The 12,860-nt window shown below is 38.6% G+C and overlaps 1 protein-coding gene and 1 long non-coding RNA gene across 3 annotated transcripts in view; one reads left to right on the top strand and one right to left on the bottom strand.

The window, feature by feature from the left end:
* Nucleotides 1–12,860, bottom strand: part of DSCAM (DS cell adhesion molecule) — a 463,922-nt gene that overhangs the window by 162,054 nt on the left and 289,008 nt on the right. For both annotated transcript variants that reach the window (XM_046940373.1, NM_001396519.1), the window contains 4 exons: nucleotides 9,004–9,282; nucleotides 6,420–6,695; nucleotides 3,675–3,971; nucleotides 2,603–2,878 (listed from right to left, as the gene is read on the bottom strand). In XM_046940373.1, coding sequence (XP_046796329.1) covers nucleotides 2,603–2,878; nucleotides 3,675–3,971; nucleotides 6,420–6,695; nucleotides 9,004–9,282 — 1,128 coding nt within the window. The remainder of the gene's footprint in view (nucleotides 1–2,602; nucleotides 2,879–3,674; nucleotides 3,972–6,419; nucleotides 6,696–9,003; nucleotides 9,283–12,860) is intronic.
* Nucleotides 12,647–12,860, top strand: part of LOC121107534 — a 94,308-nt gene continuing 94,094 nt past the window's right edge. The window contains exon 1 of the long non-coding RNA XR_005841779.2: nucleotides 12,647–12,742. This is a non-coding gene — a long non-coding RNA (uncharacterized LOC121107534). The remainder of the gene's footprint in view (nucleotides 12,743–12,860) is intronic.

A 12,860-nucleotide genomic window follows, 5' to 3' on the forward strand; every position in this document is an offset into this window, starting at 1 on the left:
GGCATGCCACATATCTCTGTCCCAGTCATTTGACAACTGCAGGCCTCTAGGGTATGTGTCCATGCGGTCAAGAATATCAGATCTTCCTAAAAATGCTGCAGCAGATTTAATGTGGTCTTGAATTGATTCCTCTGATCAACAGTGCAAAGAGGTAGCTGCCTCAAGGTCAAATAATACAGAGATGAGATGCCCAGCTTCAAGCTTTCGGCTTCCTGACAGCCAGAGAAGTTGAACTATAAAATAAGGAGATTCAGGCACTGTCATTAACTTCCCTTACAATGTCATATCTCAGCGTTCTTCTAAATTCCAGTATGCAAGCAGAGCCATAGTTCTTATTTCTTGGAATAAAGTTTAAGTGTCTGAAAACTCATCACATTCACTTTGGAATTCATAAAAGGAAAATGACAGCATAAACATTAGCAATATTTTGAAGCAAGCCATGGCTGATATTTTGAAGCAAGTCCCTGGAGGTGTTCAAGAAACATTCAGATTTTGTACTAAGGGACATGGTTTAATGGGAAAGATTGGTGATAGGTGGACTGTTGGACTGGATGATCTTACAGTTCTTTTCCAACCTTGGTGATTCTATGATTCTGTGATACGCTATGAAGTTAGATAAAATCACGGTGTGCTTATGGAACAAAACAATATATAATCATTTTGGCAAACGTGCAGTACTAACCTCCAGCTACAGAACCTTGAGAACTTTTCAGGTTTATTAATACAAAGTTTGGCTTTGATATTTTGGGCTTAGCATATGAGGTCAGGAAAGTAACCTCTTTAAATAATGTCTTGGCAAGGACAGGCCTTGCTGAAACACCTAGCACGCTCTGCAGCCAACTTTGGCAACTTCAGAGCAATGCATATCATCCCCACTGACACATCTGCTTTGCAATTGCAATTCACATTGCAATTCACCATTCACATTGCAACTTGCACTGCTCCAATGAATCTGCCTTACAGACCACATGCAGGAGAAGGCTGCATCACAGGTGCAGTGGCATCTCACCCACTGGCACTCTTTGAATGAGTCACATTTTTATATTAGTTATTCAGAGCACACACAGTCACTTTCAGATTTCTGACCTGCCGACCCCTGGCAGTGGAATATCCAGAATAAGGCAGAATATCTTCAAGCCATAGTATGCAAAATCACTGATAAAAAGGGATAATCATTGATGGGACTGACCAATTTGCTTTCTAGGGTGGAACTGTCAAGTTCGAAATCTGTAACCTAATGGAAGTAACAACAATATTGCAGCTAACATTCCCAATGACTAGTAACGTTTTTGTATAACTGCTCAAGCCAAGGATGGACTACTGGATTATTTTCATGTCTACATTCACTTTTATCATCACCTGAAGAAAGGTATCATTTAAGAGGCAGCATTCCTCACCAGATCTACCACAGTAAGCTCTCAGCGCAATAGCAGTACAATTACTAATTCAGCATACATTTCTCCAGCTCTCTCAATAGATCTGCAATATTTTTGTGACGTCAAGCAAGATACCAGATGCATGAAAATAAATGGTTACATTAGCTTTTCATGATACATGATATGATCAGTGGTCCTGTTGGTCTCAGGTGTATGAGAAGTTACATCTTTCACAGAACAAATTGCTAGTGGCTTAAGGCTAATCCCCTGGCCTCTTGAAATAATTAGCATTCACTTCAGTCCAGACTGAAAACAAGAAAGGGCTAAACAAACCAAAGAGAAAGAAAATAAAGGCTCAGATGTCTGTAACAAAGCAATTTTACTTGTGATCTCTGTTTCTTATCTGAGAACAGATGCAGAAATTGATCCTCCTTCTTCCCTCCTCTCTACCACCAAAAGAAAAAGAGCCAAGGGAAAGCTCCAAAGAACTTCAAGAACGGTGAAATTACACTTCAGTTCTTCCTACTGGCTCTCATGGGGTGGACTGTATAGTGGTCCTGTTGCTCAAAACCAAGTGCAACTGCAGTCAGGTTTTGTGTCTTTTGTGTCCTTGTGAATAGGTCCATTACCAAGATCAGAATAGCCAGAACGTAATGCTAGGAAAATTTCTGTTCTCATTTATCTCGGAAGTCTTTAAGGTTATCCTATCTGGGACTATGTTAATAGATTTTAAACATCCTGTTAATAAATTCACATTTATTTATAGTACTAACTTTCTACAGCATCGAGGACAGTAAGAAAAACCTGCTTAACCTGTCTCTGTTTATTGACAGAAAAACATGCTTCAAAATTCTCATCTTGTTTAAAACTTGTTAGAAAGTTACTGACTAATGAAAATGCAGACTTAGCCACGTAGCAGAAAAAAGAATCACCAATGAAATTTAGGTCAATGAACTGAAACAAAAACTGCCAATAAAAAGCTTCTTTCTGTACAGTCTCCAGTTAAGAAGCAATAATCTGTTAATTGAATAAAGGAGGGTAAAAATCAAGAGAGACCAAGAAATAGTGCCTGATTATTATCTATGTCATCATTAAAAATGAACAGAAATCGGGATTAAACATCTTAAGGATTCGTTATCTAACTACCAAGACAATCTTACATGTGCTTGCATTTCTATAAACTACACAGCCACTACCCCAGCTCTAGTTCTCCAAGTTACGCTTACCTTTGACTGTCACATGAACACTCTGGCTGGTGGACAGCTGGGGCTGAACGAGGACATTACATGTGTATTCACCCTCATCTACCTCCTTCTGCACATCTGAAAGCTTCAATGTCCCATTGTTCTCAAAAGCCACTTGACGATGGTTAAAGGGTAGCAGGTTAGAGTTCTTGTACCACTTGATGGAGTAATATGGGTAGCCTATTACACGGCAGTGGATGTAGGTGTCCCGTCCTGCTATTGCTGTGATGTTTTTCATTGGTCGAATGCTTGCTGGCCCTGGGAAAGTAAAAAGGAACTTGTGAATATAGGTACATTTGTTTGAGGAAATATATATATATATATATTTTCTGAATATACCAATGTTAATGACATTTACAGATGCAGCTTGCACAACACTTCTTAGTATTTGACAGTTTCTGCTTTTAAGAGCCACTTAAACAGTTTCCCTAATCTTTGTGTGCTCTAGTTTTTCCTCACCCTGCAGCATACATACTAATTATGTGGGGGTATATGTTTGCATTATCCAACACTTGTCTGATAAAATCTTTGCTGCACTACAAATTAAAAGTCTGAGGATGATTTAATTAATGTGAAATATTAACATGGATACAAAGCTAAAATCCTGTTACACATGAGAACACCGACAAAGTTAGCATTTATTTTGACATATATGAAGTATAATACCATGAGGATGGGTATTATGCCATGTAAAGCTAGAAATGCAAGGTAAAGTACAGTATACATGAATAATTACCGTGGACAAGTAAAGGAGGAAATGAAAAGAAAAAAACATGCACAACAGGACTAAAGTAAAGAAAATGTGTATTAGTAATGATGAGTACACGAAAAAGAGACTACAGAACACAAAGAGGAATCTTCCAAAGTTTAAACATATCATACGCTTTCTGGGTCTGGGAAGGCAGGGTGGGTAAAAAGAGGGGAGGAAGAAAAGGAGAGGGAAAACAGTAAGTTGGTTTTGGCATTCCAAGACTCTTTTCAAGACATGCAACAATCTTCTTCTCCACTACAATGAGTTATGTGTGTTTTTTTGAGGAGCTGATTTGACAAGCACCTCTTACGTTTATTCGAGCCTGGTACAGGACGACTCCAGCAGAGTTGTTGGCAGTACAGCGATAAACTCCACCATCTCGGACCTGAGTGTTAGAGATGTTCAGGTAACTGACCACATTCCCTTCAGAGGTGATAATCTGGCTGATGCGATGACTGCCATCCTTCACAATGGGATCTTCATCCAGTGTCCAAGTGATGGTAGGCAGGGGGGTCCCCTTCACATTGCACATAAGGGAGACTGGCTCGCCTGGACTCACCACTTTCTCACTGAAGGCAGAAATGATTTTGGGAGTACCATCTGCCAAGGGAGAGAAAAGAAAGAGAAGAATACTTACATGCTGTTCCCTCTATCCTGAAGCTTGTCACAAGACAAAATATTTTTTTAGAAGAGATGTAAATAACTGTATTCCTGGACATAAGTTTACTTATTGAGAGATGGAAACAACTTTGGTAGTAGTAGATTACTTAAGTAATTCTTTCCTTACTGAAAGAAACTTTCCTTGTCATCTGCTAAGAAACTTGATAGTGACTTCCACCGAGGAAAAAGCACTTGAATGGAAGGATGAGGGCTCTGCAGGGCTATATGAACTGCCAGGTTCTTGCAGAAAGGTGTCAGTCATACAGAATTCATCAATAATGACATGCAACAAACCCCTAACATGCTCTGAATTTTTCTTTTCCTGGTGCATTTCAGCTCCTTTAAAAGCTAAAGATGAATTCTGTTGATGAGCCAGGCATTACTTGCATAGGCTAATTTTACACAGCTGTGTCAATTCAGTTTAGTCCTGACCCACAATATCCCATTTAGATAAGTATTGAATTAAGCTTTTCCTGAATAGAGACTGCCAGTAACAATAGTGATGCCAATTTCTTTCTCTGGTCATTTTGTGTTGCAGATAAATAACCTTATGAGATGAGAATGTTCAAATAATTTTTCTTGTTATCCGTGCCACAGTGTACTCAGCTTCTACCAGGCAAGTGAATGAAGAGAATGCATGGAGACACAAACTTTGAGGTTTTAAGTAGGAAGCAGGATTAAATAACCACCTATCCAGAGAGCTCAGAGGAATAACATTTAGGAATGATGACACTCTGCTATTAGTTAGAAAGTTCTTTCTGAAATCACATAATGCATGCTCTCCCTTGAAAATTATACTTTCAAAGCTGTATCTATAGGGGATTTCAGTGTAATTGGGGGCAAAAGTGCAAGAGGCCACATGTCAAGAGCAGCGTGCAGAACACAGCAATCATGCTAGAAGTTTGGACAATGGTTTTTTCAGCTACTGTCTGGTTTTAAAGAACCAAGAGGCAAGACTTAACTGTCCTCCAGTGTTAGCATCTGCAAGAAAGAGAAGGAAAAGGCTATTCATTACCTAGTGAGGGGCCAAAGACACATGAAAACATGCCTTGAACATTAAGCTCTTTATGGACAACTCCTTTCAGTTTCATACAGGCCTGAGGTTGCCAGAATAGGATTAACAAGTCTCATGCTCTGTCTGAGCACACTATGTACTATGGACTGTCTCCTTACAAACACTGAGCTACGTACTACCCTTGTGTTTGGGAGGCTGAACCACAGTAACACCCTTGGAAAGCATAATTCTTATATTGCAATTTCAATACAACATTGCTCTGAGAAAACAGGCACAATAGATACAAAGCCATTCCCAAAACATGCTGAGTCACAGTAAAATTGAAAGTAGTGCTGAAATATCCCTTTGCTTGCCAAATAGTGAAAACCATAAGGCACTGCCATTCTTAGACTGCCGAAAGACCTCAGCATACGAAGAGGGCAATGTGTTTAGTTTGATTTCATAATTTTCTCCTCTTTCTTCCTCTCTCATTTCTGTCCCATCAGTTGTGTGATAGGACTTTTTATTTATTTATTTATTTTCATCTCTGACTCTCTTCCTTTCCTTTGCTGTGTATTAGATACTGTCATCCCTCAGAAAACAAAAAATCAACAGTAGGAAAAAAGGCTTTTTCTCCTGAAAGGAAACTGTCACCAGACCAATAAATCTTTGAGTGTGCACACCATGTACCTCTGCCACCCCTCTGCTTCTTTTTTTTTTTTTTTTTTTTTAATTCAAGTGATGGGTTTTTTTTTTTTGGAGATGAAAGCAGACATTATTTTCCCAGCAAGACCCGGGTGTCTTTGAAATCTTTCCTGCTGTTACTCTCTGATAACCTGCACTCTCTCGACATTGTGATAGATTATCAATATGCTCTTTAGGCTTTCTTAGTCACAGGAGATGGTTGCCGAGGTAACTTGGTCCAGGCAGGTAATCTCCTCTTTTTCTGTAAAGACTAAAAATAGTGTCCATGCCACAACTGCACTACATTCTCATTAATGAACTGACTCTGTACAAACTGCTTGATTATCACATGGAACATTGTGTCAGGTACTTAATATGATCTCTAGATCTTCAGCCAGTATGTCCAACCAGTAATGCCATACCAGCAAGGAAATGTCTGGAGCTGAATAGGGCTCTCTTATCACATGTCCTGCTGAAAAGGTAGTGTAACAAAATTAACACCATCTTCTCTACAAAAGAGGGACTGTGAAGACTGTCCAGGAGGGATATATTTTTCAAATCAATACCTTCCATCAGTTTTCTTCTCTTCAGAGTAGGGAGGTACAATAACCTCTGCTGACAGTCCAAAGATACCCTCTTCTCTTTTTTAGAGCCTCCTGTACTTCACTTTACAAATGGAGATTAGAACCACTAAACAGGTAGTGACTCACCTTCTAGTATTACTTGAACATAGTCTTGAGCGGACATCTTGTCCTTGCGCACAAAGCACTGGTATGCTCCACCATCACTCTTAGCCATGCCATCCATGATAAGGTTCTCCCGGTTGATCCCAGTGATCCGAACATTGTTACCGGGGTTAATGATTTCACCATTACGGTACCATGAGAGCTCTTGGTCCTCTGTTCCTGTCACACTGCAGGACAAGGACACTTGACTACCAACACTGCTTTTTACTTTCCGTGGGCTGATTGTGGCTTTTAGTGGTTCTGCAGATTTAAACCAAAAGAAGGGAGAGGGAAAGGGAAATAGAGAACATTAGGTACATATGTACATGTACATGAGAGTAACACATTACCTCTCAGCTAAGACAAACAACAGAAATCACATGTATGCCCTTCTGAAAAAAAAAAAAAAAGCAGCAATAAAACAAATTCAAAAAATCCCCACAGATTATTGTGCTTGCTCCAAAACAAGCATTCCCCCACGACACAAAACATAATGATCATCCTACTTAACATATGATATAATCCCCTAGACTATGCCCAAATGAATGGTAGGAACAGATTTACTGAGTAACAATGTTGTTGCTAAAAGCCAATCAATAGTACTACATCTTTTGGAAGGGTAGGATATTACTTCAGATCAGTTCAGTGTGGACCTTTGTACTAGTGTATTAGATGCATTTCTGAAGATCATCTTCTGGTTTCATTTCCTCCAAAAGGTACATAGTTAACAATATCTAATGTGAACAATTGTAGTAAGTTAAAATTATCAGTACCAGAATTGTTTTTAACAGTGGAAGGTACATACTAAAATGTTAACACCAGATGCAGTCATAAACATCTGTGGGATGCGTCCAGACGTAAATGCTTCTTTGTGTGGGTTCACTACATTTTCTGCTTTAACACAGGGAGACTACAGTATTTTCAAGTCAGTCTTAAAATGGAGTAGGACCTGGGTAAGTGTTTTGTATTGCAACAGAAGAGAATAAAAAGAGTTGAAAAGAAGTCATAAATGTACACATGATATCTATCCCATTTTCTAGTAGTTACTGATACTCCTGAATGCAGAGTTGATCTCATGTTTCGTATATTTTGGTTTAACATCCTTATAAAGATAATGGACTTTTGTGAAATATATATTCATATTAGCTTCTTGTGTAGGCTCAATACTACCCTGACCACTAAGAAAAAAATATGTAACATATTTCCTTTTTTAGTTGTGGATAATCAACACTGATATCATTTCTGATAATAAATATGTACTATTCTACTTATTTTTTAGCCAACTTACATACACACACTTGCATGTATATTCCTACATAAAAATTTCCACAACCAAATCATTCACGTTACAGAACATTTTATAACACAGAAGTTGCAATAACTCTTTACTGCTTCTCCAATATATATATTGCCAAAAAATTACTGACCCACTGGGAACAGAGGCCTGGAAAAACACGCATGTGTCAATGACTTCCATCCTTCCAGATCATAGACTCTCATGTAATTGTCTTTTTGTCCAAAAGGGTTCAGAACAATAACTAATCTGTGATCACATGCATGTTACAAGACACTGAACATCTCTATATTTACTATTAAAAGGCAAGAAAGGCTCAAAACTGTGAACAGCCCATTAGTACCACCAACATCTTAGAGACTCAAGAAAGTGATTAGTTATCTTCCGTTACACAGAAGAGTAACACTGTTTTCCCCAAATCTTTCTCCCTGCCAACATTATACAGAGGATATCTACTTGCTGGCTGATCACTGAGTCTATACATTAAACATATCACTAGGATCTGGGGATACATTCAGTATCACCAGCAACTCCATCACAATGTGTTTCTGAAAGTTTTAATTTTGTGCCATACATGACAAACTGAATTTTAATGCATAAGCTCACTAGTTTTAAATCACAAATTATTGATCTTTAATCTTTGTTTTATTTTGCCCAAATCCATCATGTGTAATTATTAGTGAAGACATTTTAATGGTCTGAACTGTTCTTCCTTTTCAGTTTGCTAGTTGTGCTACGCAGGTGGAAACATTAGTTCACAAAGTGTAATTTCTATTCCGGGAAATCATTTCTCTTTAACAATAGAAGAATAACACTTTTCCAGTGCAGTGCTTCTGAGTAATAATTATCTTTGCTAGAATTTGTGAAACATTCAGAATATTCACACATGAATACTCAACATGAGAGGAGGTATGAGTATTCAATATTACTGAACAGCATGAGTCATGGCAACAAGAGTTTGGCAGCTTTATTCATGAGAACATTTGCAATTTCTTTCTAAGCATCCAATTGAAGATTCTAAATTACATATCCTCTGTGTGATAAATTATATAGTTACATTATAAATTGCATCTATTTGCACTTCTGATCACTCAATTGTCCAACTAACTCATCTCCCCAGAGTCTAATTTCTAATGTTGCAAAATTCTAGGAAGTTTAAGCACTGCTAAGGTAAAGTAACAAAATGGAAGGTACAGAAAGATATAGCAACATCTTCCCACATGCAAATGTCCAGGCAAGAGGCAGTGCAAGACCTTCAGTCAGTCCAAAACTTACGTTTTACATACAGTCGCCCTATCATCTCGGCAGTACCATAGTTGTTCCACACCTCGCAGACATAGTTGCCTGAGTCTGAGGGACGTGTGTTCTCTATCAGCAGACCTGTAACTGTCTGCCGAAACCTGCTGTCAGGCTCCCAGGGAATGTTGTCCTTCAGCCAACGATACTTTGGTGTGGGGTGCCCTGATGCTTTGCAAGGCAGCTCCACTCGCTGTCCTGCCATGGCTTTACGGTGGTCAAACCCATCTAGAATAGATGGAGCTGAATTCGCTGGATCTGAAAGAACAGAGATTTTCAATGGGAGCATTCAAATTATTGCATTCACTAAGCAGTATGTAAATATTTATCCTTCTGCCTTCTTGACTCACTAGCCCAGTGTTTTATGTACTACAGTTTGCTACTGCGCCCCAGCCATCAACCTGAAATATCTCAGTGGTGATGGCTGGGATCCAGCAGCACATACTACTAAAACACCTAATGACTACTAGGAAACTCTCCCATTGGATTTTTTCCAGGTGGCAACCATTTCTCTGGTCATCCTTCATATCCCCTATGAGAAGAATGAACAGCCAAAAATGTGTTGCCTGACCAAATACTACAGTTATCCCTCCACTACTCGATTAGAATGAAGCCAACACTCCATATTTCTCAGTGATCTGAAGGCTTTACATTAAAGGCGCAGTTGTCTACATGTACGCGTGACTGCAAACACTTTGTCCTCTTATTGGTTGTTGACTTAACTGGCTCAGGTACTGCTCACAAGGAAGCTGCAGCAGATCCTTGTCAGGAGATGAAGAGATTAAATGAGCAATCTGTACTAAATTCAAGCTACACTGAAATTGCAGCCTAAGCTAGTTAATTTAAAATCTTAGCTGTATCTTCATGAACTCACGTCATGTATACATCTTCCACAGACCTGGCAAGATACATGAGAGCCGAATACCTGTACTGCATTAGTTAGAGGCAGTATGCATGCTATTCTATCAATCCAGAAACTCAAATTTTGATGGTAGATGAATAGGCTAAGTAAATTTTGTGTGGATATCTAAGTAAAACTCCAAATGCTGAGTTCAATTATAGACAACCAGATTTTTTTTCTGTTCTGTAGTTGAGCCATTAAGGGCAACAGCACATTCAGTTTACAGTAACTTACTGCCTGTCTCATCAGAAATATGTCAGCCAGTAGTTAAACAGATGAATTTGCATGCATCAGTAGCCACTGGTTCATATTTGGCATGGAGTAATTTATTTTTTAGCTTGCCATGCTGTTTACATCTGGCTTAGTGAGGGAACATGCTGCCAGGATGCTATTGGAAAGGCCAATGTCAATTTGACTAATTGATTAGCCAGCTCCTTTTTCCCCTTTGGGATCATGAGGCATCTATGCTTTCTCTGCATAGATTTCTCTGTGTAGCCTGAGGAATTAACTCCATAAAAATGTAAGTGTGTGTGGAATTACAGCTCTGGCTGTTAGGAAGAATACATCTACATAAAAACAGCTTCTTTAGTTGAAAATAACAATTAAATAATTAAAAAGTACAGGCAATAACTCTAGAAGTCAGTTTTACATTACTACTCAAAACTCCCAGTATCACTGTATTATCCCAACATGTTTTCAATTTCAAAAGACTGTGTGGAGGAAATATGTGGTCTCATTTGCAACCTCCTAGGTAAAAATATACAAAGTACCACACAGACTTCAAAACAGTGTAGAGGTCACCAGGGGAGAAACTAAGGTAATGGTAAGGAAAAGATGGGGCTAAAAAACACCACATGTTGACGGCTTTCCATTTTTCTGCAGAGAACCACACACACTTTAAAGCCAGGCCCAGGTCAAGTGTGACATTACCTCAGATGAGAATGCCAGGCCCAGGTCAAGTGTGACATTACCTCGAATGAGAAGCTGGTAGAGACAGCAAAGCAGCATGCCTGGCTCCTAACCCCTAGGCAGAAGCCAGGAAGGCCAGGAAAGCTGCCTCAAGAGGTGGGGGCAATGGCAGTAGCTGCCATGGGAATCGTGTCTTCTCTCTGCTACTACCCATTTTTCCCCCTTCAAGAGAAACCCACCCATCCCTCCAGGTCCTCTTTTCCAAGTTAATATCATTTTGTTTTTTCCCTTCATGAACTGAGCCTGAGCAGGACTAAGCAAGCCTGAATGCCCATCTGCAGAAAAGCTGAACTGAGATTTGCCTATGTTTTTCAGTTTTGAAATGGATTTTATAGAGAAGATATTTCAAATATATTAAGGGAAGCACAAAATATAACTCAGGTGACTTGCTTTCTTACGCTGCCTTCTTATATATTTAAATGGATGGTTAAAACATCTCTTTAGGATGTTTCTGGAAGAGACTTCTGGTTAAAAATCATACATAACATATCTTCTAGTTAAGTAAATAAAAAGAAAAAAAGAAAAAGCACAAAAGAAATACCAGGTTTCCTATACAATTATCTCCAGGGAGGCAAATGGTAAAGTAACATATCCCAATTACAATATTTGATATGGACTATTTTGAATGATTTTTTTTTTTTACTGTGCTTCAACACTTGGCAGCAAATGACTTCTGGCAAGGACAATGGGGAAAAAACTGAGGCAAAATACTGTTATACATGCTAAAATGTTCTCCTTTGCATCTTTTCTGAAGGACAAAGCAAGAAATTCATTATGCTTTCAATATCATGAGATTGTTTTGTTGGTGTCTTTTTTTTTTTTTTTTGGAGAGTGGAAGGTTAAAAGGAGTTGGAGAGTTCAGGAGCTGGAATTCATGGCTGGACAAAATGATTTTTGGAAATGCATGCTATAATGGGCATTAGAGGAATATTCTTTAGCACGTTATTTGTCTTGGGTTTTATTTTGAAAGGCCACATGGTTTCAAAGATATGTTCTTACTGCCAATGCAATTTAGAATTCTGCTTTGGACATAGGCATACTAACTATACAGATTTGTATTCTCTCTTAAATACACATTCCCTTCTTCACTCTTTCAGTCAATAAACTTAATACGTTACTAGAAAATATGGCCAAAAGAATAAAATCAATATCCACAGAAATATTTAATCTCCAATTAAGCTAAGAATATTTATGGCTGTAAAAGGCAGGCAAAAATGTAAGTCTTGTGCAAGTGGACCTTTCACAATTATGTGCATGGATTCTCTGATCTCTGTTCTTTAAGGACTTGCTAATTTACAACATAATAAATTCCTCTAAAGACAATCAAATAAAACCTGTTAGAGAAGTATTAAGAGTCAAACTCTGCTCATAATTGCTGTACAGAGCTCAGCATAGTTCTAATGGAGAATAACTAATCCCACAGAATTCAAAAAGGCAGTTATTGTACACAGGTAACATTTCTTATTTTGTTTTCATCTGTTGAGGGGAACAGAAGAGGCAAATCCAGAGAGGGCAAGTCTTTTAGAGCGCTTATTATGAGCTGCAAACAATACTGAGCTTTCAGTTTTTCCCTTTTGTTCAGTGAAATAACTAAAATTTTCCTGTGGTAACCAAGATACAAGCCTGATTTTATTTATGTTACCACTGGCTCAGCCTTAGCTGATTTCATACGGAAGCAGACCATATTATGGAGCCAGCTAGAAGGACAGGACCCTGCCTATTCTTATAAGACCAAAGCAGGAAGATTTCTGTGCAGAAAAAAATTTCTTCATCTGTCTGAGAAAAGGAAAAGCCAGAGTTTTGGCCACCGGAGACAGAAATCAAGAAAGAAACTCCTGGATCTGACTGGTAAGTGATTCTAACCTGATCAATCACACTATTTTTAGCATTAGCATCTTTAAGTACTAATTTCAGTGTTCAGAAGACTCCAAAATATTTCAGCGGCGTTCATACAGGAGGAGGGCAG

Source organism: Gallus gallus, chromosome 1, assembly GCF_016699485.2.
Source record: "Gallus gallus isolate bGalGal1 chromosome 1, bGalGal1.mat.broiler.GRCg7b, whole genome shotgun sequence".
NCBI lineage: Eukaryota > Metazoa > Chordata > Aves > Galliformes > Phasianidae > Gallus > Gallus gallus.